This window comes from Dasypus novemcinctus, chromosome 1 (assembly GCF_030445035.2).
Source record: "Dasypus novemcinctus isolate mDasNov1 chromosome 1, mDasNov1.1.hap2, whole genome shotgun sequence".
Lineage (NCBI taxonomy): Eukaryota > Metazoa > Chordata > Mammalia > Cingulata > Dasypodidae > Dasypus > Dasypus novemcinctus.
Genome location: NC_080673.1, coordinates 16850539 through 16875381, shown reverse-complemented (window position 1 = coordinate 16875381; position 24843 = coordinate 16850539). Strand labels below are relative to the sequence as shown.

Here is a 24843-nt window from a genome sequence, read left to right as displayed (position 1 = left end):
CTTCCTGTCATGGTTTTGGTCTCCGAGTGACCTTGTCTGATGTTGACACTCATGTTGATGTTACTCTTGTTATGCCCAACCTCAGAGGCTTCCTTCTTTCCTTCCTTCCTTCCTTCCTTCCATTCTTTCTTTCCTTCTCTCTTTCTATTTTTTGTAATTTGTTGAGAAAGCAAGCCATTTGTTTCCCATAGTTTGGATTTTGCTGATTATATATCTCTGATGTGTCATTTAACATATTCTTCCATCTTCTTATCATCTATAAGTTACATCTGAAAACACATTCAAATTCAGATTCAATTCCTTTGCAAGAATACCTCATAGATGGCGATGTGTTTTCCGGTCAGGATGCACATAATAGCTCCTCTTCTCTCCTTTTGTGATGTTAGTGGCTAGATTCATTAGTTCATTAGGGCCTGCAAAATGGGGACAATCTATTAATAATTCTATCTTCCTCTTTTATTAGCTGAAATACATTTCATGTATTTATTGGTTTGGTTTCCACAGCTATTTCCCAAATGACTTTAAATGGCTTGCATATTAAAAGAATGGAAAATAGGACATTCAGAGATCGAACCCAGCTGAAATTCTAATAGAAGCAATTGAATATGTTTTCAGCAATTCTCTTACTTTCTCAGCTGATTTTTTTATGCTCTAGAAATAAATGTGAAATGTCTTCATTTGAACATGAACAAAATGGATAGATTTAGTATGGTCAAACAAACTACAAAGAGATTAACAATTTTCTGGAGTTCAACAAGAAAACAAATCCATGGTTTTCTTTTCTATGTAAAGATTACAGAGAAAAAGTTTCTATAGGCCCTGCTAAGTAGACAGTTATCTTTAACATTCTTTACTTTGAGTCAAAATATGCAAATGATATATGCCAAGCAAATTAAGAAATATAAGAATATCTCATATTCTGTCATTGAAATGTATTTTTGTCAATGTGATAAAACCTCAAATTCCCAGAATGCATATAGTTGCAATTAATAGTTTATTCTTACTGTGCAAAGATTAACAAAAAGTTTGAAATATGTCCATTTAGATATATTTATAATATGTTATATTTCAGAACTTATAAAGAACATTACTTATAACAACTAGCATGTATTCCATATACTCTTAAGTTCATTCTGCCAACACCAAAGTATACACATCAAAGGAATTTCATCTCCATAGATGTTTCCTTAAATACATAAATCCATATCTCCAGATCAATAGCGTCTCCTAGCCCCTCCTCCACTCCCTTGAGGCGTACATTAGAGAATTCAGAGGACATGAGACCAACTGGACAGCAAGTTGCTGGGCCTCAGTACCAGACCACAGAGCCTGGGCAGCTGGTGGGCTGGCCCTTGGTAAGTTCTCTACTCACTAATGCACTGGCAATTCTCTATAATGCTGTCAGCCCCTTTGGGAATAATTCCTCACAAGTAAACTAAAAAGCTTTCTATGTTCAGTTACTATATGTTTTCTGACATCATCAGCATAACTTACTGAACAGACTTAAAACTTGGATGAACTTAGAGTGCTTCAAAGTCATTCTTTTGACACGAGTGACGCCTTGCAGACAGTGAACTACAGATTAGACAGATGGTGTATTGACTGAAGAAAACATGCTGGAGTTTTCTTTTTGACTAAATGTCTGATATATGTTAGCCTTATTTTTATTTCACTCACACTTTCAAAAGTGACACACGACGAGAATAACATACCAGAATACCAATTAGGATACTCTTCAGGAAAAAGTATATTAACCTTGTGAGTAAAACGTCACAAGATTCATGATAGAGTCATAGAACTAGAAGGAATATTTAAGATCAACCAGTCACATCCCTTCACCACCAGCTGAGGAAAGTGAAGTGGAATGGTGTGAACCGACCCCTCCCAAAAACACAGTCACATCCCTTCACCCACCAGCTGAGGAAAGTGAAGTGGAATGGTGTGAACTGACTCCCCAAAGACACAGGTTTACGGCCAGGAGCAGCAGCACTAGAATACATGTCCTAGGCTCTTTTGACTATGCAAATCATCGTGGGCCAATCTTCAAGTGCAGAAGCTACCCTAAAAAAAAACTTCACTATGAGTGGTACAGCACATGGGACATAAATGAAATCTCTGAAAAAAATAGGAAAATGTACTGCAGTCCATTGCTGCATTTACTATTCAGAGTAGCATGACTGCAAAATTCCACTTTCTATTTCATGATTGCCTCACAGTGGTGAAATAAACCCTGGCAAGAACAGGCATTTTTAGTTTTTTTTTTAATAAGGCCAGTAAGAATTTATTGGGAAACAGGGGAAAAGAACAGAGCTCGCTAAGAGATGGGAGAGAAAGATGGAAATATGCACTGAGATTTGGTCAGGCTCCTCTGGGCAGAGAGTGAGTCTGGCTTGTGTGGTTATCTTTTAAGCAATTAATTATTCCTCCCCTTGCTAATGCTAAGGAGAGGGGCTCAGCTGTTATTGGATACCCTACCAATGGCAGGGGCCACTGGTAAGGTCTGTTTGGAATATCCGGTGCCAAGGAGAGGTCCTGGAAAGAGAAACTGGGTCAAGGTCAGAGTTAAGGTCTCGGCAGGATCTCATGGCCATGTTGTCTGCAGCCATGTTGTGGCTTGTCCATTCTTCGCTGCCCTCTATTAATCTGGTCAACTCTCCCCTCAGAGAATTTATGCCTTTATTCTTAAGGAGATGCTGAGGGTCAATGGTTATTCTTTTGTAGTTTCTTCCTGCTGATTAAGGTGGTAGTCCCTGCCTGACAGCGCATAAACCTCTCTGGCTATTCTATCGAGGTTGAGGGAAGATGGGTCCTGCACGCTGGTTGGAACTTGATGAAATCCCTGCATGATTAATAAGACATTGATTCTATAAGAAATAAATTTAATTAGAATTTTGAAGATACATGGCCCTCACTCAAAGGATAAAGAAGATGGTGGTAAGCAGGCCCAAAAGAGGACCAGCTGTGACATACTAGACCACAAGAATGAAGGCCAGGTGCCTCCAGAGGCTGCCTCCTCCCAGAGTTGATGGGAAACAGCATTCTTCCCTGAGTTCTTTTATGCTGTTGGTTAATTCTAGGGAAAGATAGTGGGAGACATGTTGGGTTTAACAGGACTTTCAACATGTTCAGTATTCCTCTGCATATGATCTAGAACAGAAAACTTATCATTATAATCATCAGGCATAGATCTAGAATAGGAGAGATATAGGTACAGCACCTAATACTGATCAGTGCACAAGTTACCCTTTGAGCTGCAATTAATAGATCTAAGCTCCAAGTTTGCAATACTATACATTATCTCTCCACGGGAGCAGGCCAAAGTGCCAATTGTGTTTAAGTTGTACTCTGGTAATCATTGTTTCTCTGGGTATGCCCTTCACACAGAGAACAGGCATTTTTGAAGTTGTGCCCACTCTTCTAGGTCATTGGGATACCACTCAGTGGATTTTAAGAGTAACATGTCCACTGGTAGTCTGGAACCACCCCCAATAGTTTAATAGTCCTACAAATGTTGCATATTCACTAGAGAAATCTGCCCATTTTATAAAATACTGCAAATTTGTTTGGAAGTTTAAAAATTAAATTAATTCAAAAAGTGATCCTAGAAGATGACCTTCTTGAATTAAAATAATTATAAAATCATGTTTAAAATCACTTTACTCTTTTCAAAATGAACCTGAAAATCAGGTTTAAAAATCGGTCATACTGATGAAATACAAGATGTTTTTAATTTGAAAACATCGACACCATTACCAAGAACTCCTCTATATGAGGGTCTAGTTTGCTAATTACACTGATGATATCTGCCTTTATTGTGAGTTACGTGCAATTAGATGTTACAACTGAACTACTAAGAGGGAATGTCCCCCGTTTCTGACAAGGGCAGTCAGCCATACCATTATTCTGAGGCAAAGCAACCTAATTATCCCTGCAAAGTTTAAACTAGAGGAATTGAACTGAACATCTATTGGGACTCTATTTGGGGCCAAACATTTTGTGTTTAGTGAATTGACACCATAAAATCTTCTTGGTACATTACAATGGGCTTTCAGTTGAGAACAATGCATGGAGCCAGAGGACATGGATAGGAGGTAAGGCGACATGTAGAGACAGTCCCTGCTGGATTCCAGGGAACTTCCCATGAGCTAGAGAGTGTGAAAGTCTAAATCCAAAGTGGGGACAACCCCTTGCAGGTGATGCCACAGCCCTTCGATTGTCACTTTAGAAGACCTGGGAAATGTCTGTCTTCTAGAGCACTTATGCAGCAATAGAGCATTGCTCCTCCTTTTCCCTGGAAGTCAAGGAGGAAAGAGATAAGTGTGTCTTGTGCTGCCTGGATGGTACTCAGAGTGGTACATTTGACAAAGAAACAATGTGACACAAAGGAAAAAAAAACAGTATTTTGGTGAGTTTAACAAATATGTGTGATCTCAATGACTGTGGCAACACTGTCTTTGAGACAATGTCCTGTGGTCCAAACAACTGACCTACAATTAAATTTACAGAATGACCCTTGTTTATAAAATGGTTCTACAGATTTCAATGCCTGAATAAATTATAGTGATAAGATTATAACATTTTCCTAAATCGGCCTTTCAAGACTCTGGCATATACAGAGTCCTCGTATCCATTGCTTATGACTTAGTCCGGTTTTGCCTTAAATTGCTCATCTGTTTCAAGGCTTTCTGCTATATTGTCCAAATAAGATAGCAAAACTCAATCTATGCTGTTTAGTCCTTTGGAATCTTTCTTTGTGCTTTGCACACCAGGGCTCTCAATAAGTATCAGTGAAGTCAACAATCGGAGACCCCAGTAAGTTCCTTGCACCTTTGAAGAAAAACAGCATTTCTATCTGAGGAAATGCCTTTGAAGGCTAAGCCTGCATGATGAAAACATTTTTAAAAATTCTATCTCTTCGTGAGATCTCAATAATTCATCCTCTTATGTCTATTGCAATTTTTTAAATGTAGGCGAGCAACATTTATAGATGTGTGTAGAGCAGTATTGCAATATCTCAAATGAGAGGCTGGTTCCATGGTGTTTCTCTCTTTCCTTTAAAACATGCTTTCTGAGCACAGCCTTGTCTCCTGCTCTCCCCCCTCTGCTCAGTCCTCCCCAGCTCCAATGATCTCCTTGTTCTACCTTAACTCGCCTGGCATCCTTCTGCTCTAGGACATTTTACTGGCCATTCCTGCTCCAGGAACATTCTTCCCCCAGATAATCCCTTATTCTTTTCTATATTTTACTTTTATAATAGTCATCGCTTCTAAAATAATATATAATTTTTATTCATAATGTTTATTGTTTGTCTCTTTTTTTCACCGTTCACCCTGCATTCCCCTGGAATGGTAGATGATACGTAGAATGGGCTAGATCAGACTCAACAAATGATTGTTCAGTAAATGAACACTCTCAGGTCCCTGACCAAAGCCTGACTCAGAGCTTGACCCTCCACCAGACTCTTAAAGGGAAAATCTCACGAATCTCCTGTACTTTCGAGCTGAGGAAATTCAGACTTGCAAAGCTTGCGTGACTCTATCCACACACATCCCTCTTACAGAGTTCCCACCCCATCTATTCTGACTTCAAATCCTCTCATCTTTGCTTTCTCTAGTCTGATCTTTGTACCTGTTAGTTACAGGAAGAACAAAATAGAGAGGAACATATTTAAAGCTAAAATGATCTTCTGAAAGATCCCACCTGCATCCTTCTATAATGAAAATTAGAAAGCTAAATATTTTGTTTTTCATCAGCCCATTTATAAAGCATAATGACAAAGGAGCTGAGGGAAAAAAAGGAAATTTTTTAAAAACTACACTAATAATTATAAGTATCAGAATAAATTTATATGTACAGAGGAACTCCATTCCATAATAATTCTGACACCTGTTAAATAGGATAATAGAGAAGGGATCATAAATCCTACATGAATCCCACACGAATCCCTCCAGATCATGGGAGAAGACTCAATAGGTCATTGCCTTTGATTGTAGACATGCAGAGTAAGTCTGAAGAGTGAAAATATACGAGCATACTGCACAGTAAGAATCTGTCTCTTTGAATATTAGACTACACTTCTTAGAAACACCAGTAAAGCCCTTCATAACGTTGCAGATCCAGGAGAGTGGAAGCAAGGGATGTAAAATACATCAGTACAGAGCCCACAGAAAGCCACTGGCTGGCTTTCTGATAGAGATAATATACCAACTATCTCATAGATCAAGGAGCAATGGATACATTTGATCACAGTCAGCAAGAAATGTTTTTCCCCATCAACAAATTGTCTGATTTGATTTTGTTCCCACCATTTTTAATTAGGTGAGGAACCACTTCCAGATTTTTGTTTTCTAACCTTAAATTTCTAAATTCAGAAGTATGATATGGTATCCCTTCTGCCTTCCCTTTCCATATTTAATTTGAACAGTAAGTCACTTGCTCACCTTTCGACTACAAATCAGAAGCTAGATGCGGAACTTGCTTACCAGCTGAGTCTCAGCTTGTGGGGGAGAAAAATTTGTTGGGTTCATGTTGATTAACAGATGCTTTTCTTTCTGGTTGTTTTCCGTGACTTTACGGTTTTTTTTCTTCAAACTCGGAGTACTAGGGGAAGCCTTGTTGGAAAGAGCCTTCTCTGTATAACCACATTCTGGGATGCCCACTTGACTTTGCCCGGCAGGAACCAGGGTGGAGGCCCGCCTCGGCCTGCGCGAGCCGGGATTAAACAGGGCGCCAGCTGTCCCAGAGCTGCACCCCAGGCCTCCGCTTTGCAAGTGCTTTTTACTATGTTCAAAAGTATTTCCGTTTACGAAGCATTTTGGAAAGTGTAAAGCATAAAAACTTCGAGGTATAAAATATTAATTTCTCCGTGAGGAGAGGAGAAAAAAAAAAAATGGACTTAAAAATGTTAATCTAGGAATTCATCGTTCCCGTGCCCTCTATGCAGAAACACCCATGAGTAATTCTGCGGGGACTAACGTTTTGCATTCCTTCCCTTCCTTCTCTCCTTCCTTCCTTAGAACACCTGAAGGATAAGCTGGAAGAATACATGGCCCGATTTTCCAAAGTGAGGATCGTTCGCACCAAGAAAAGGGAAGGGCTCATCCGGACCCGGCTCCTGGGGGCCTCCGCGGCGAGAGGAGAGGTGCTGACGTTCCTGGACTCGCACTGCGAGGTCAACGTGAACTGGCTGCCCCCGCTGCTCAGTGAGTACCCCGGGGAGGCTGCTGGGGCTCGCGCTGCACCTGCTCCACCTCCAGCGAGTCCCGGCTTCCTGAAAGTGGATTTGCAATTAGCAAACGCTTTAGATCACCTCTCTACATTTTTTACAACGCGAGCCTTAAATTCTCTCTTAACCACTGCTGAAGATAAATCAGTCACTAGAAAACTACAATAAAATGAGCATTTTAAATAATAACTGCAATCTAAGTTAGGGCTTGCAAAGGTTTCACTTCTCTCGATGACGTCCTTCTTTGTTGCACTTAGGTTCACCGGGTAAACACTAAAAGAGAAAAGTATCCCCAAAAACCACCTATAGCTACAGTAAGATTAACACACACGATTTAACAGTTATTACAGGATCACTGAAGAATGAGCAAAGAAAATGTTTCAATCTGCAGGCACAATTAAAGTGTAAGCTCCATGACATAGTCTAGGATTTATGTTATTTTTTGTTATTCTTCTTTTCAGTTCTGGCACTAGCCTATACCCCTAAATATGTAATCTGTCATATTTACATAAAACCCCCTCAACTGCCCTGAGCTATAATCCAGATGATGCCTCTTAACTGTTCCCATTATGGCTAAGAGGAGGAAAAGTAAAAGACACTCTGTTGCCTTGCCCATGAATTGTTAGAAACATGAAAGAACTGAAAGTAAATCAAGCGAGAAAATATGCATGTGGCTCACTTTGAGCTTTACTATTTTTGTTTTTTATTTTACAATAAAAATCAGATATAAAATCCAGTGGTGGATAAGAATGTATTGGAAGCCTGAAAAATATTTCTAAAAGCGTTCATGATGCACACTTATTATACTCCTCCCTAGTCTTCCAGATTCTGCTAAATCAAGTTTTGTTGTAAATATATCCCTGGCCTTGGAGCTAAAGTCACTAACAACTGCCTTCACAATAGCTGCTTCAGAAAGAATGATTTGCTATTGACTACTGTAAGGATTTCAGCTAGAACCAGCCAAGCGCCATTAGTAAGAGATGGGGGCAGAGGGGGGAAATCAATGGAAACTATATAGGGTTTAAAACAGGAAATAATCAGCAACTAACATCCCTACCACATTCCTAGAAACTCACACCCTAGTGCAGCCGAGTGCCCAGCCATCCTAATCAAAGGGGAATGTTTCAGTGCTCATGCAGCCACATACTCCTCTAAGCTTTTAATTAAAAATACCTTGTCCAAGGACATAGCAATTTAGAGTTTCATCAGCTACAGTGAGATTCCCACAAACTGACTTTGACCTATATGGTGTTGAATACTCAAGGAAGTCAGCAAAAAGTCTAATTTATTTATTAACCAAACCAATCCCTAAATGCCAATTATGAAATTTCTGATGATTCACTATGAATCTAACATGAGAAAAAAAAAAAAAAAACTAGAAAGAAACTTAGAAAGAAAAAAAAAAGAGCATGAGAAACCCACTTTTTTTTTTATTAAAGCATTTCATTTCCTACAGGCCTGATGGATAAGAAATGATTCAAGCCCAGAATCACTATCTTTTTTTATTTTCTCTATCAGTGTCTTGACACATCATCCAAAATGAAAAAACAGGTGGAGCCACACAGTTTCTTGGTTCATTTTTCACCTTGGGATTATACCTGAATTTCAATTTCCCATTAAGAGTCTGTTTGTTTGATCCCTGGAAATTGAAATGTAGGCACAAGCCTTAGATGAAAAATTAGTCATGCTGCTTTCACCCTAAGCTAGTTCAGCTGGATGAGGGCTGAAAGGAAATTTGAAGAGAAAGTTGACAGTTAATTTAACAGACTCATTCTCTTTGGGTCACCTTGGGACTCCTTGTTGGTCAAGGAACTTGTAAATCAACCTGATTCTGAATTTGATTGAAGAAAGTCACTGAAACTTTAACACTAAAATACCTGCAGATGTGACAGAAGGAATATTTTGTACCCAGAAATGATGGTATCCCCCATCAAAGACACCTATAGAAAAATGCCATTTAGGTAAAAATTAAAACCCAGTTTATAGCTTTCCCAGGTGAACACGGATGCTCGTTAAGCCCTTGGTCAAGCAGATTAACTTGAAATAGTGCTAGAGGTCTCTATGCCTATTAATTAGCTGAAATAAGGTAAAGATGACCTCCAAGTCTCTGAGGCTTATTGGAGCTATCCTGCCTAAATTGTGATCCCTTCCATACCCCATTTTATTTGCTTTCCGTCATATTTATCACCTTCCTAACATACTCTACAGCATGGTCATTTATTTTATCTATTGATTGCCTTTACACCATTTCTGAAGACAGTGCTTTTTCTTGTTGTTTTTCCCTGCTGCATCCACAGAATCTAGTAAAGTGATTGGCACATTGTTTGCACTCAATAAATAGTTGTTGAAATATGAATGGGTGGATGGATGGATGAATGAGTGAAAAGGCATGTAGATCTACAAGGACAGGTCTCTTGCAAGATCCTGTTTTATCAGTCTTCCAAATAAAGCAGCTTGTTATTACAACCAGTAAAACCTTGCTCTGTGCTTGGGAGGGACTTCTGAAACAAAGGTAGTTCCGTTACTGTAAAAGCTTTATTCCTGACACACATTACATTTATTCCAGAATCCCCAAGGAAAAAGAATGATCATAAAATAAACAAACCTCACTATGTTTCTAAATGATATCTACTTTTCACTTCTTCAAAAAATTTAGATGTATTTCATTTCATATGCCACATCCAAATGTCTTCCAAATAGCCAGAGAGCAGATGTTCATACTTAAAAGTTCTGCCTATCATTCAGTATTGGTTTGTTGTGATAAATATTGACTAAATGCATGTTCTTGGGAAGAAAAATACTGTGCATGTAGCTCTTCTAGGTGAGTCAAAATAAGCAAATGTCAGTTCCCTGTGCTCCTGTTAATGTCATCACAATAATAATAACTGCTTGGAAAAGGAAGGAGATAGAACTGGAAAAAAAAAATCACCTTTCTGCTACCATGACAAGCTGTAGCATACCTATGAGAAAACCATAGGTTTTGGAGTTGGACTGCTCAGTAGGGCCTATTGCATCCTGGCTCTCATTCTCAAAAGCAGTTACCTTTGACAAGTTATTTAACTACTCTGAGCTCAGTTTTCTCACATGTAAATTGGGAATGATAATAATAGCCACCTTACAGGGTTGTTAGGAGGTTTAGACACAGCATTTGTATAAATCGCTTAGTAGTTGCTCAAGAATTCAGTAATAGCAGGTGTAGCAAGCCACCTGATATCTTTTTGGAAATGATGAGAGAAGATAAAAACATATAGCTGTGATAAACAAAGTCTATCTCAATAAACAGTGGCAAATTATGATTTGGCAAAAGCCCTGGTAAACCCTAGTACAAAGAATCCTTTGGATGGTCTGGCAGCATTTGGGAGGGTAGGGCATCATCATTACTGTTAAAAAATTAGATGCTTGAAAAAAAAACACCTTGAAGTTAAATATTTACATTTTGGAACCTCCAGAAACAGGTCAACATTTTCTCAGCAGGCTCTAGATGTATGTTTAAAGAAACATAAGTCCTATTTCTACTCTGTGCATGTTGGATGCATGATAAAAATGACAGATTGGGGTCAGGTCAGAGCAAAAAAGTGGCAGAGGAGGAGCTAAGTGGACGTCTGCACATCATTCACTGAGATAATTTTCTGAAAGGAGAACACAACCACTCTAATTGTCCCTAATCATTGTCCCGTCATGTTAAGGCCAGCATTCAGAGATTCCTACAGAGTTCTCCAAAGACAAGCGGAAACCAAGGCTGTTAGCATTATGCGTTAGTAGGAATCAGTAGGCTTTTCTTTGCTGAAAAATGATGCATGGCCTGAGCAGTGTGTCATTTCCTATTTTTATGCTTTCATTTTTCAGACCAAATTGCACTAAACCACAAAACCATCGTGTGTCCCATGATCGACGTCATTGACCACAATCACTTTGGGTATGAGGCACAAGCGGGGGATGCCATGCGAGGAGCCTTCGACTGGGAGATGTACTACAAAAGGATCCCCATCCCTCCAGAGCTCCAGAGGACGGACCCCAGCGACCCTTTTGAGTGAGTAGCAGCAGTGGGAGGGGCCAAGGAGGAGAGGGCAGGTAACTCCTTCCAGGCATTCCAAGGCTGGGAGGCTTGGAGACCCATTCTCTCTAATGAAATGGAATGAAGCAGGTGGCGACAAGATGTAAAACATTGGAGAAAGATCAGCCGACAAGTTAGAGAAAAGTGCAAGCGACTCTGAGGGCAGGAATCGCCCCTTCTTAAATCTTGCTAAGCAGGACAGATGTGAGGGTCAGAAAAAAATGTGTAATTAACAAAAAATACATGGAGAAGGAATGCCTATTCCCCTGTTAGATGTTCTCTTAGATGTTGTCTTATTTCCATGGTGCTGTGTTCTCGTTACTCTTCCCTAAACTCTCTTACTGTTCATTTATTGGGGATTCATGTACAATATGAACCTACATTGAAACCTACATAGGAATTGCCTCTTTATGATGGAAGGCGGTACTCCTGAGTAGGGCTACCGTAACTTGAACTCAGAGAATTCAATCCATATGATACATCCAGGCAGGTAAATAATCCTTGTTAACCCTGCCCCTCATTCGAGTGCTACATAGTTAAGAATTTACAATAATAATCCACTGATCACTACAAAGCTAAATTATTTTTTTTAGTATAGACATGAGATTCAAGCATGTCAAGAAAAGGAAAAACAAGAAACATGGCTTAGTTTGTCAAAACGTCAGGGCCAACAATGGTGAATGGTGAACTTTTTCCAAAAGTTAGCCCAGAGATTACCCAAGGCCTAGTATTTCTATTTCCTGTACTGTACCCTTTTTATCACATTAAAACTCATATAAGTAAAAAACTACTATCGGCGGCAGACTTGGCCCAGTGGTTAGAGCATCCGTCTACCCCATGGGAGGTCCACGGTTCAAACCCCGGGCCTCCTTGACCCGTGTGGAGCTGGCCCGTGCGCAGTGCTGATGCGCGCAAGGAGTGCTCTGCCACGCAGGGGTGTCCCCTGCTTAGGGGAGCGCCACGCGCAAGGAGTGTGCCCTGTAAGGAGAGCTGCCCAATGCGAAAGAAAGTGCAGCCTGCCCAGGAATGGTGCTGCACACACGGAGAAGTGACACAACAAGTTGACGCAACAAAAAGAGACAGAGATTCCCGTGTCGCTGACAACAGAAGCAGACAAAGAAGACACAGCAAATAGACACAGAGAACAGACAACTGGGGTAGGGGGGAAGGGGAGAGAAGTAAATAAAAAATAAATCTTTAAAAAAAAAACTGCTATGAATTTTTTCTTAGCACAAGAAAAAGATCTGTAGTTAAGTCTTTGTACACTCAGTTAAAAATGCATTAAAATCAATTGCATCTTTTTACCAATAATATGGGCCATAAAATTTGCAGTAAGGAAGGATCTAGGTACAGAAAACATTTTTTGTGACACTAATACTTTACAAAAAAATTTGATGAACATCAAGAAAATTTTTCCTCCAGTTGTAGCTCTGTTGAAAGATGAACAGCTGAGAAAGCAAAAGGGATTTCAGAAGATATTAGTCTGGTAAAATGTAATAATATGAAGCACACTCAGTAAGTATCCAGAACTTTCGGAATCAGGCCTCTTAATACTCTCAAATTACTGGAGAGTGTTTCAGAAGAAACAGTGAAAGTTTTTTTGTCATCTCCCAAATGGTTTGGCCAAGATGTCAAAGATATTCAAAACCTCTAGAATTTTCTTTTCTTCTTTTTTAGTTATCTAAGTAAAGGAGTTTCTAGTAAATAATCTAAGTGGGCCCAGCTGAGAGATGGTCTTCAGAATTTCCTGAAGGTAACAATCCCAAAGTATTGGCAAAGGATTTAGGGTAGTATATAAAAGCAGCTAGATGGGGAGGCTGGATGTTGAGTCTATCAGCAGTTGCAAAAGAACCCCAAATGGCCCTAAAGGGAGTGGAACTGTTATTAGATGGCTGCTGACAGTTAGAAGAGCTATAGTTTAGAAGCTGTTACCCAAGGCTGCCATGTTTTGATGTTGTTTTTATTATAGAACTTGTGAGTTTATGGAAAAATCACACAGAAAATACAGTTTCCATATACCTCCCTTGCACATTCCTCCAACAGTTTTCCCTATTTGTAACATTTTGCAGGGTGTGGTTCATTTGTTACAGTTGATGAAACACAAATTATTATAATTATATTATTAACTATAATACATAGTTTACATTAAGGTTCACTGTTTGTATTGTAAAGTTCTGTGGGATTTTTTAAATTTTATGTTTGATCTAGTAACATACACAAATGAAAATTTACCACTTTTTAACCACATTCAAATATATAATTTAGTGTTTCAATTGTATTCACAATATTGTTCTTCTATCATCACCATCCATTACCAAAACTTTCCATCACCTGGAACAGAAACTCTACCAATTAAACATTAACACCTTATTCTCTATTCCAACTTGAACCTCTGGAAATCTGTATTCTAGTTTCTCTACCACTGAATTTGCTTATTCTAATTATTTCACATCAAAAAAGTGAGATCATACAATTTTTTTCCTTTTATTTCACTCAACGAAATGTCTTCAAGCTTTATTCATCTTGTTGGATGTATCAGTACTTCATTCCTATTTACAGCTGAATACTATTCCAGTGAAAGTATATGCCACATTTTCTTATCCATTCATCTCATAGTGGACACATGTGTTGCTACCATCTTTTGTCTACTGTGAATAATGCCACTAAGAACATCACTGTGAAATTGTCTGCTTGAGTTCCTGCTATCAATTCTTTTGCATATATGTTATACCTAGAAGTGGGACTCCTGGGTCATATAGTATATCTATATTTCACTTTCTGAGGAACCACCAAAATGTTCACAGTGGCTGCACCATTTAACATTTGCACCAACAATGAAAAAATGTTATGATTTCTCCCAACCTCTCCTCACTTGTTATTTTGTTGTTTTCCTTTTCTTAAAAAATGTAGCCATTCTAGTGAGTGTATCTCATTGTAATTTCAATATGTGTTTCCTTAATAGCTAACAGTTAATGATGATGAATATCTTTTCATGTACTTATTGGCCATTTGTATATCTTCTTTGGAGAAATGTCTATTCAAACCTTTTGCCCATTTTTTAATTGGATTGTTTGGCTTTTTGTTGCTGAATTGTAGGATTTCTGTACATATTCTGGATTTTAAACTCTTAGAGTATATGTAATTAACAAATATTTTCTCACATTTGGTAGGTTGTCTTTTTGCATTCATGGCAGTCTTTTGATGCACAAATATCAGTTGATGTTGATGAAGTCCCATTTATCTATTTTTGTTGTTATTGTTTATGCTTTAAGTGTAAAGTCTTAGAAACCATCACCTAACATAAGGTTCTGAAGATACTTCCCTATGTTTTCTTCTAGGAGTATTTTAGTTTTGGTTCTTATATTTAGGTCTTTGATCCATGGCAAATGTGCAGTTATATATCAAAAAGTACAATCCAATAGTACTGTATATGTAATAGTATATCGTTAGCTTTATCGGGGTCTATATTTCTCATGCTGCTTTGATCCACTTTCTAGCATCCTTTCCTTTCAACCTGAAGAATTCCCGGTAGCCTTGCTTATAGGGCGGGTCTAGTGGTGAAATCCTGCAGCTTTTGTTTATCTGAGAATGTGTTAATCTCTTCCTCATATTTGAAAGACAATCTTACCAGATATAAAATCCCTGTTTGGCAATTGTTTTCTTAATCACATTAAATATTTCATCTTGCCTCCATGGTTTCTGATGAGAAATTAGCACTTAATTTTATTGGGACTCCCTTATACATAACATGTTGCTTTTCTCTAGCAGGTTTCAGAATTCTCATTTTCCTTAGCATTCAACAGTTTTGCTACAATGTCTAGGTACGGTTTTCTTCAAGTTTACCCTATTTGCAGTTTTATGGGTTTTTTGAATGTGCATATTAATGTCTTTTAAATTTGGGGATTTTATTTGAATATTCCTTCTGCCCCTTTCTCTCTTTCTTTTCCTTCTGGGATTCCCAGATACACTAGATGGTAACCCACAGGTTATCTAGTCTCTGTTCATTATTTCTCATTGTTTTTTTCTCTCTACTTCTCAGCCTGAATCATTTCTATTTTTTGTCTTTAAGATCATTGATTATTTCTTCTGCCACTATTAATGTGCTATTGAACGCTCTAGGGAATTTTTCATTTCTGTTTTTGTGGTCTTTAACACCAATATATCTGTTTGATCCTTTGATAAATTTATTTATTTTTAACCTTTTTATTGAGATTCTCATATTATTCTTCATCATTTTTTTGATAGTATTTCTCTGTGTGTGTGTGTGTGTGTTTTTTTTTTAATCTTCTTCAGCATATTGAGGATCATATTTTAAAGTCTTTTTTCCAGTAAGACCAAAGTCTGATATTTTTCATTCTTGGCTTTTGGATTTCTTTCTGATTCCTTCGTTGGGTCATCAGTTCCTGTTTCTTTATTTGTCTTGTCATCATTTGTTGTACAGGGTACATTTTCATATTTTAATGTGTTAACTCAGAGATTTAGCTCTTGAGCTATCTGTTCCTTACGTTTGTATCCAACTAATGGTATGACAGATTTCCTTGAGTTCCAGAAGCTAATAAAAACAAACTAAAACAAACAACTTTTACAGTCTGCCAATCAGTTCCAATTGGCCTGAGTTCTCCTTCAGAGTTAAGCCCTCGTATCAAGATGATCAGCCTAAGGGAAATGTGAAGTGCAAGGTCCTCTCTGTCTCTTCTATGTCTTGTGTTGGGTTGGTACTTGTTATGGCCTTAGGAATGCCCCCATTTAAAGGAATTCAAAAGTCCTCTCTACTACCTTTAAAATAGATTTTCTTCCCCTCCCAGGGCTCTGTTGTATGACTTAAAGTAGGTCATCCTTTGCCTCTGGCCCCTTTGACTTAATTGTTTCTTATACTCCTTTAATTGTGTGCAAGCTGCTTCTGCCAGCACGGCAAATTCTGGGAGGGCCAGTCATAAAGGAGTATCCTGGTTCAGTCTCTCAGGCTACCATCTGATGGATAGGAATGACATACATCTGCTCCCTCTGGAACAGAACCAAGGATTCACAATGGGACCACAAGATGGCTCCAGACAGCACCATGGAGGGGATAAGGGAGAAGTCAACAATGGCACCACAAGCTTCTCCTACCACTTTCAAAGATGGGTTTTCTGAATTCAGCTATCACTTAGTTACTACAGCACTTTAAGTATTTTCCGGAGTTTTGAGGAAAATGACTTGGTGGTTACTGCTAGTTGTTCAAAGAGTCTGTGGGGAAATGGCACCCTAGAGCATCTTAAGCCTCCATCCTGGTCGACCAGAATCCCCTGGTTGCCATGTTTTAGTGGCTAGAATTCCTAAGTAATGGCTTTCCAAATACTTAATAGTGACTGGGTCATCATGAGTGTTTACTTCCACCACAGCAGCCAAGTGGGGCACCAGCTTTCTGCAGCACTGGGATTAAAACGCTACCAAAAGAATCTCAAATGGTAAAAATTATAAAACTATTCTCTCTCCCTGCATTGAGTGTTAGAATTTTTGTCAAGAAGACCCTGGCTGTGACTATCACTGTAACAGGCACCCTGCTTAACCCCAGAGCCGGTAGAGTTCATAACTTTCAGAATTAAATTACCTCTTGTTCCTATCACCTACTTAGATGGTTTCTGACCTGTCAAAATTGCATTCATCTATTGAATACCACTCTCTTTCAGCTTTAAGTCCCTTTGAATCCTAGGAATGTGAACACTTTTGCTTTTTGTAATAAATGTAGCTTCCAGGGAAGTGTCCACTTTGATGTAAAAAATTACATTTGCCTTCCTGATAACAAAAGAATGGTTACCCAAGCAACTATGAGCAGTGTATCAGCAATTCCACTATCCTGGCAGTCACCTACATGTGCTCATAAACAGACATGCTTTAGGCTAAAACTTGCTTCTCTTGATGTAAAGCCTTAAGACACATGCGATGAGTGTAGTCTGTCTATATATCTCTCTGAGTCGTTCGTGTTTGAAGAGACTGATGCCAGAGGTATGTGGTTTTCTATGTGGGAAGGGGGAAAAAAGCTGAAAGACTAGAAGAATGGAATGAAAGTATATTACATAAATGTATTGCAAAACCCTGGGCTTTTCATATAATACATATGCAAAAATATAGTAAATTACACCAATGTCCTAAGCTAGAAGTCCTGAATTCTCTGATTTATTCTGCCATTATTTGAGTTTTCAGTTACTATTAGCTAGTGCAGTTTTTTTCCACCTGAAAATCCTTCAAATTAGTGGAGCATGAATGTGGAAGTTTGAGATTATTTATGAATCCCAAAAAAAGAGAAAGATTGTTTGTAATCTAATCTATTCCACTGGGTGTGATACCCTTTGAATGCATTAAATTCAGCTGAGATGTCTTTGATTAGACTGCCTATTAAGATTAGACTTGAGTCTCCACCCCCTTTCTGGGTCTGATGGAAATGAACTCTCACTCAAGAAGACACAGAGAGGAAAGAAATTTGTCATTTTTGATCCTGCCATGTGACAGAAAAGAGAAGGCTCAAACAGCTGAATTTCCAGAGAGAGATGGGCCATTCTCCTGATAACTTACAGCTGACCTTTGGAAGAGAGCCAAGACTGATATAGGAAGCCCTGAGAGACAAGCCCTGTGCCAGCCTACAGCTGTGACCAGGAAGGAACTGGGCCCATGGAGCTTCAAGAGGAGGAGGAGGCCCAGAGAGGAAGGCTGAAACCTGGCAGAGATGCCTGCCATCTTGCTTCAACACATGACCGCTGACTTTGGTAAGAAAGTACTTATTTGGTATCTCGAGGTGGACTTTCCATGGCCTTGAGACTGTAAGGTTTTACCCCAAATAAATACCCTTTATAAAAGCCAACAGATTTCAGGTACTTTGCATCTATACCCCTTTGGTGGACCAATACGAGCATTGTTTAATTTTTAGTGAATTGAATTGAATTGAGAACATCCTAGTATCAGACTAGCTTGTGATTATGTGTTACTTCTCAAATATTTTTCTCAGTTATAATGCATATTGGTAATAGATTTTGGTATAAGCTGCATTTCTTAGTGTGGGTTGCAATGTCCAACGAGTTCAAAATCCACCAGCATTAAGAACTTCCTCAAAGCCATTAACAATATGACTAGTATGAAAGGAAAGGTCATGGATACTTTGATAAGTTTACTTCTATTTGCAAAGGAATCTAGTTTTTAGATAAACTGCTCTCTGAAGAGAGATAAAATGCAATATTTATAGTTCCAATTATTATACGGTATGGTGGCCACAACCCTGATTAGATTGGATAACATTTGATCAATAGCAAAATATAGTATACTCCTTTAGCCATGATGACAAAGAGAAAGATGTCCATTTGCTTTCTCACCACTAACAATTTCTTCAACCTTATTGCACCATCTAAAAGTTAGAAAGGACCAGAAAAAAAATATTCTCATCCAACTTCCCTTTCCATGCAAGAACCATTAGACAATGTCCAGGATAAGAAATTAAACCCTTGAATGCTTTGTCGACTGAGAAATTACCAACTGAGATGCAAGGCAACAAGAGTGTTTGTTTGGGGTCTTAGAATTGCAATTAATGGAGAGCAGTTTCAGGTAGCAACCAAAACCGTGACCCATCTTGGAATTTCCATGCAATTAAAGAAAAAGGAGATGATTATATACATTGTTTGTAGAGAATTAGGGTTGGTGGATATTTGGGGCTTTCCAAATGTCCTTCTAGTTTGCCGGTTTACTGATTTCTTTATCTTGTATTTGTTTCATGGCATCCAGAGTTCCTCAGAAACATTGTTGCTTTTAATATTGTATACCTTGGAAGTTTGTGATATCTGGCTGAGACCTGCATAAAATTAACTTCCTGAATGGCCGCCCAACTCCATTTTTTAAATCTTAGGCATAGTAACTCCATTTTATTTATTTTTTCATCTTCAAGGAAATAATATTTGCTCCCTCAATGGCAGTCTATTCCTTTAAATTGATTGACAGAAACCTTTCCCATGTATTAAGAAAATTTCTCCTCCCTATTCCAAATTTTCTACTTGAAATACAAGTACTATCTAATTTCTCTCTAATGCTATAGCTGTTGCAAATATTTGAAAACAACCACCAGGCCTGTCCCTCCTAGGGTAAAAAATGAAACTTTTTTTTCAAGCTTATATTTCCAGTTTTATCACCATGTTTCCAGGTCCTCCAGAATCCTATAAAGGTTTTGTTTTGTTTTGTTTTGTTTATATAACTGCTCGATATATGTAAATTCACTCAAAACTACTGTCATCTAGCCCATTTTTCTCCAACATCTCTTTAAGTAGAGCTTTGTTCCATCCAATATCTCAGATTCTCAGACTCTAATATACCAGTCTGTCAATCATAGAAGTAGGGAATTTGCACTGGTTCCTAAAGATCATGCTGCCTTTTGTTAGGTACAATCAATTCAGTAGTTCATTTAATTTTGTAAGATCACTGTATTTTCAGAATCCTCCTGTCTTTTGTTTGGAACTGTGTAGAAATTATATTTACATTGCTAGTCTTCCTCAGATAGATCTCCACAATTCCTCAAAGATTTCTTAAAACTTACGGTTGCAATCATCATAGATAGAATTCTTATATATAACCTCTCTAATGAGGACTAGCATTTTCTAATTTCCACCTATATATGCCACCAGTTTTCAAAATTTTAAAATAAATATATCTGTGCTGGAAAAAAGAAAGCAATCTCACAAGCTGCAAAAGTCAATTCCTTCTCCCAGAAACCCCTATCTCCATAGAAACATCCGTTTGAATCCAGTTGATCCTCAGTTAGACCAATTAGTTAGTATGGAAATGTCTCAGGGCATGGGCAGAGATGGCCATGGTCTGTTGCCTGGTCATAGATTGGCACCCCAAATACCGATGACCCTCGGAAGACCTAAGGGCCACATGTGAAACCCTTGTGGGCTGGTTCTGCAACCCAGGAGATTGAATCATAGCCCATGTTAAAATGGATAAAATTCCACCTGTCCACTACAGAAATGTTACATCACTGTTATTGTAGTGGAAAGCCTGCAAAGATTTACTTGTGGTGCCTTTCTCTGTTCTTCCAAGAGACAGAGTGGAGATTCCCGGCACCTTGTTGACTCTTTCTTTCACAAAATGTGGAAAAGTACAGATGTCAGTGCCATTCAAATGCCAGTGCTCCTTAGGTAACAAATACGAAATCTTAATACCTTTTCTAAAGTTATGCTTAAAGTAGAATAGGATAAGGGAAAAAAATGTGTAAATAATAATTTCACCAAGCTAGAAGAAATCTTAGAGAAAATTGAACCCCTCACTTTTATTGGAGAAACCAACAAAAGAATCTAAGTGACTTAAATTGATTAACTTAACAGCCACTGCTAGAATTCGTATCAGGTTGATAGGGTGGAAGAATTTTGTTCATGTCCTACTTCTCAAGGCAAGTCAATGTTCTCAGTAATTTTACAGCAATCTTCAAATAATGTTTCCAAATTTTTCCTCAAAAAATCAAATTGGTAGATAAAAATTACCATAGTATTTGTTGCCTTGACCTCAACCCCAAGAAAAAGGAGCAAGACAGGAAATACACTGCCTTTTCCCCATACTGAGTTCTTAGCACCAGACCAAACCAGAGCTCCTAGGTTAAAAATGTCAGCTTTCAGTTACTTCTAATGAAGGGAAATGTCAACCATGCCAGCTTCTGGTCTGTTTATAACAAGATCCAATTCAATATTTGACAACCACAAAAAGGACAAAATGTTTAGGAAAAAATACTGTTAAACTCCTAAATGGTGTCCTAATCCACAGAGAGTGGGAACACTGAGACAGAAATGGCTCAAATGTCTTAAAAAACTAATCAAAACATTGAATAAAATCAATCTCCCTTAAAAGTCCAGAACGAAACCCCACGGAAGATTTCTTTTTAATGGAAAGTAAAATACTGTAATGCAGATGTTCCAAAACAAAATTGTTGATTACCTATCCCTCTCCCCCGAAGGCCCCTCCCCATAGCTCAGCCCTCCAGCCTCTTTGGCTGCCAGAGGCCTCCAGTCTCTGAAGGAATCACCATCTGATGAACAAATTCCCAGCAAGAGATAGTGGCAATACATTTTTTTCCTTGTCAGGATCTGCTTGCCGGAAACCACTATTTCTTTCTTACCTCTCCCAGTGGGTATGATCTTTACCTCAGAAGGATGCTCCCTATTACTTTCTCCTTCCTTTATCACCCAGAATAATATTGACAAAATTGATGTCTAAATTATCAGTTATCTTCTAGTGGTGACTACCTCCGCTCCTTCTGTTTATTCTGGTCTCTTGAGGTTTCTGCGTAAGACCCATCTTTCTGACTCTTGCCTTTGTGTTTGGACTTTCAAGCTTCTTTTTTTCTGTCACCACTCCCTCAAAGGTCACTCAAGCTTAAGAGGCCTAGGATGGTACACTGAAGTGGGACCTCCTTCTCCATCATGAGGTAGATTTCTATCTCTGTCTACCAGTCGCACAGGTCTGTGGTCCTCCAACGCCCTGCTCTTCTCTACCAAACATTACCATGACTTTTGTTCTCTCCCCCTTGTCTTTTTTTCCTTGAACCTTTGGCTTCCAGCTCTCATTCTTGGTCTTGCTTTGCTCCAAGATGGGCAGAATCCTCTCATCACTTCTAGACCCCAAGCACTACACAATAGTTTTTGATAAAAGCACACCACTCAAGGCTTAGCAATGACTCCCTAGGCATTAAAGAATTGTAGCGCTCCCAAACCTGGATTTATGACTGTTTTGTTGTTCACTTACCTGTTCTTTCAACCATTCTGCTCCTGGGCATGTCTTTCTGTCTAATGTGTGATGACTGCCCTAATCTCTAGACATGGCCGCACTCTACCTACACTCGCTCTCAGTCTTAACTGTTCTATGGGTCCTATGCTCTATGATATACTCACAACTGTGCCAAAATCTCCTCTTTCTGGCTCCCAGCCTTCTTTCATTAAAGTTCTACTAACATTTAGCTAAGGACAAACTCTCCATATGCCTATGAATATATTGTCCCAGCTCCACCCCCAGTACTCAAAGTTCAGTAGCAGTTTCTCTACCCACGATAACATCATGCCACAGCATGGCAGAATTTAATAGACCCCTTAGCCACGCTCGCCTTCCCTCCCAGCAGACAACGAATGGAGACCCAACACCCGAGTATACTTAGCTTGCTTTCTCTCACCCAAGGCAGCATGGCTAAAACATCTACGCCAGGTCTTCTGTCCTCTGTACTTCCATTCTTCCTCTCTCAGCTTGACAGTTTCCTTTTTTTCCTAATTCTTCCCAACATACAAGAATGCAAACTCCATGAACACTGATTTATTCAATTAATTGAACGCTGCCTCACTAGCACCCAGTGAGGTGCTAATGAGGCCTTGCACACAGTAAGCACCTAATAACTGTATATTGAATGGATGAAATAAGCACTAAGTTCATGAGATGAAGTGGTTCAGAGAACTCTGTGTACATTTAAAGAAAAGGTGATACTTTTCAGAAAACGATACTAGCCAAGGAAAACTGCTGCGGGACGGAGCACCATAGGCTTATTATGAATAGAGCAGGAATTCTTGTAGGACATGGGTAGAAAATACAGTTGCCAACTGTTGTTGAAACCAGACTACATAAGGTTTTTATTCTGTGTATAGAAGGAAGAAAAATGATAAATGTTTTAGCAAAAACAAGCTGGTAGCAGAAGGCCTTCCTGGAATTATTTACATTATGAATGACAATTAAAATCATTTTTAAAATCACACACTAGAAGATAACATCTTTCAGGCCTGTCCATTTCTAACAAGCACCAAGATGTTATAAGAATATAGGACTGACTAGATTCTAGACATTAAATAGAACCCAAGGAGGTGGGATAATGGACTAGGAGAGAGCTGGCCAAAAGTCCGTGCTTCAGGACTAGGACAGGCCAGTGGGCTTGGTGGAGAGTGCAGTTTTAAAGCTGGAGGGTATAATTAGCATAGCAAGCCTGGAGAACAACTATGGATCTTAAAGTCTAGTTAAGAAATCTAAACCCTCTATGTGGTTTTCAAATCAAGCCTTGAATGGTTGTACTGAAAGAAATAATGAAAACTAGAATTTCAGTTTGGGAGGCAGTGGGCAGTGGTCTGATATTGCAGAGCTGATACTGGACTTGAGCAAAAAAGTTCATAACTTGATACAAAAGAGCTGGACTGTGAGCACAGGAGATAAAGCTATGAGGGCTATCAATCAGAGCCAGGCATCATGATAGGATTACAGTATCGAATTTTTCAATCTTAAAAAAATCATTTCAATCTTTTTAAGAAGGTGGATACATTTGAATAATAGGAGAGAGAAATAAAGTTTGGCTCTGATTTTGTGCTGATGTCTTCTAGGGTAGACAGTCTTCACTCAGCCACACATAGAAGTAGGTAAAATTATGTTCAGAGACAGAGTTATGTACATGACTGAAAAGAGACTTTGGAAATAAGGCAATCCTTGATCTCGATCCCCTAATAAAGTTAGAGCAAAAATAAAATAAAATAAGCAAAAGTAGTAATTCACATAGTCCCCTTGATATAAACAGAGATGAGTGATTTTAGAAATGCAATATGCTTGTACTGGCATATCAAGACTGAAGTAATCAGTCTTTGTTGTTGGCTGTTCAGATGATCTATGTATGGTCCAGATCGGTAACCAGCAGTGAGCTCTCTGCTTGCTCACATCCACAGAGGCACTGCTGTTATCCAAGACCATCATTCCCTCCTTCAAGGAAATAAGCTAGCAATGCCTAAAATGACCTATGGCAAGGACAATTTCTTCCTCTCTCTCTGCCTCTCTCTTTCTCTCTCTTTCATTTTGTCTAATGCTTTTGGAGAAGATCCATCTGGAAATATTTTTCGGAGGAAAGAATATCTGCTTTTGTTTCTTGGAGTACCAGTGAAAATTGAACAAAATCAACTCTAGACCTCAGTTTCTGATCTGAAAGTCCCCTCAGTGCTCCTTCCAGCTCTAACCACAGTGATGAAACTCTGTGGCAAAGCCAAGATGATTGCAATCTCTCCATCTTCCTCCTACATTTTGGCTTATTCTTCTGTCAGTAAGATCTAGATTGGAAGACAAAGAAAGTGAAATTTTTCCAGACCCTGATTGTGAGATCCAGGTGAACCAGGGCAAAAAATGCCGGAGATTCATGAGCTAAGAGAGTCTGCTGGGCTAGGCTGGATTGGGAGGAGAATGTATCCAGGGCTTCCAGAAGTGCCACACAGAGGGCGGAATTGAGTAAAGTCAAGAATAAGTGAAAATACAAATGAAAGAAAGAGTAAAAATGACATCACAAGCCAAAATGAGGAAGCAGGTCTGAAAGGCATGTAAGAAGAGACAGGGTAAGGCTGTGGACAGCCAGAGGGAATTGGGATCTGGCTTCCAGAAGGCCAGTATGGGGGTGGACAATACGTCCCTCCCCTCCTGTCACTCACAGTCTATCCCTCCCCGACTCCACAAGTTTAAAAGTCAGTGAGGAAAATAGATTTGCTAAGTATTTTTCCTTTGCTTACCCCTGCACCAAAACTTAAAGTTTAATCTCTTGTAGTAAGAGAATCAT

At 38.8% G+C, this 24843-nt stretch overlaps 1 protein-coding gene across 2 annotated transcripts in view; it reads left to right on the top strand.

Moving 5' to 3' along the window:
* GALNTL6 (polypeptide N-acetylgalactosaminyltransferase like 6) overlaps positions 1 to 24843 on the top strand; it is a 1335131-nt gene that overhangs the window by 1066498 nt on the left and 243790 nt on the right. For both annotated transcript variants that reach the window (XM_058308264.2, XM_058308217.2), the window contains exons 6-7: positions 7017 to 7202; positions 11072 to 11255. In XM_058308264.2, coding sequence (XP_058164247.1) covers positions 7017 to 7202; positions 11072 to 11255 — 370 coding nt within the window. The remainder of the gene's footprint in view (positions 1 to 7016; positions 7203 to 11071; positions 11256 to 24843) is intronic.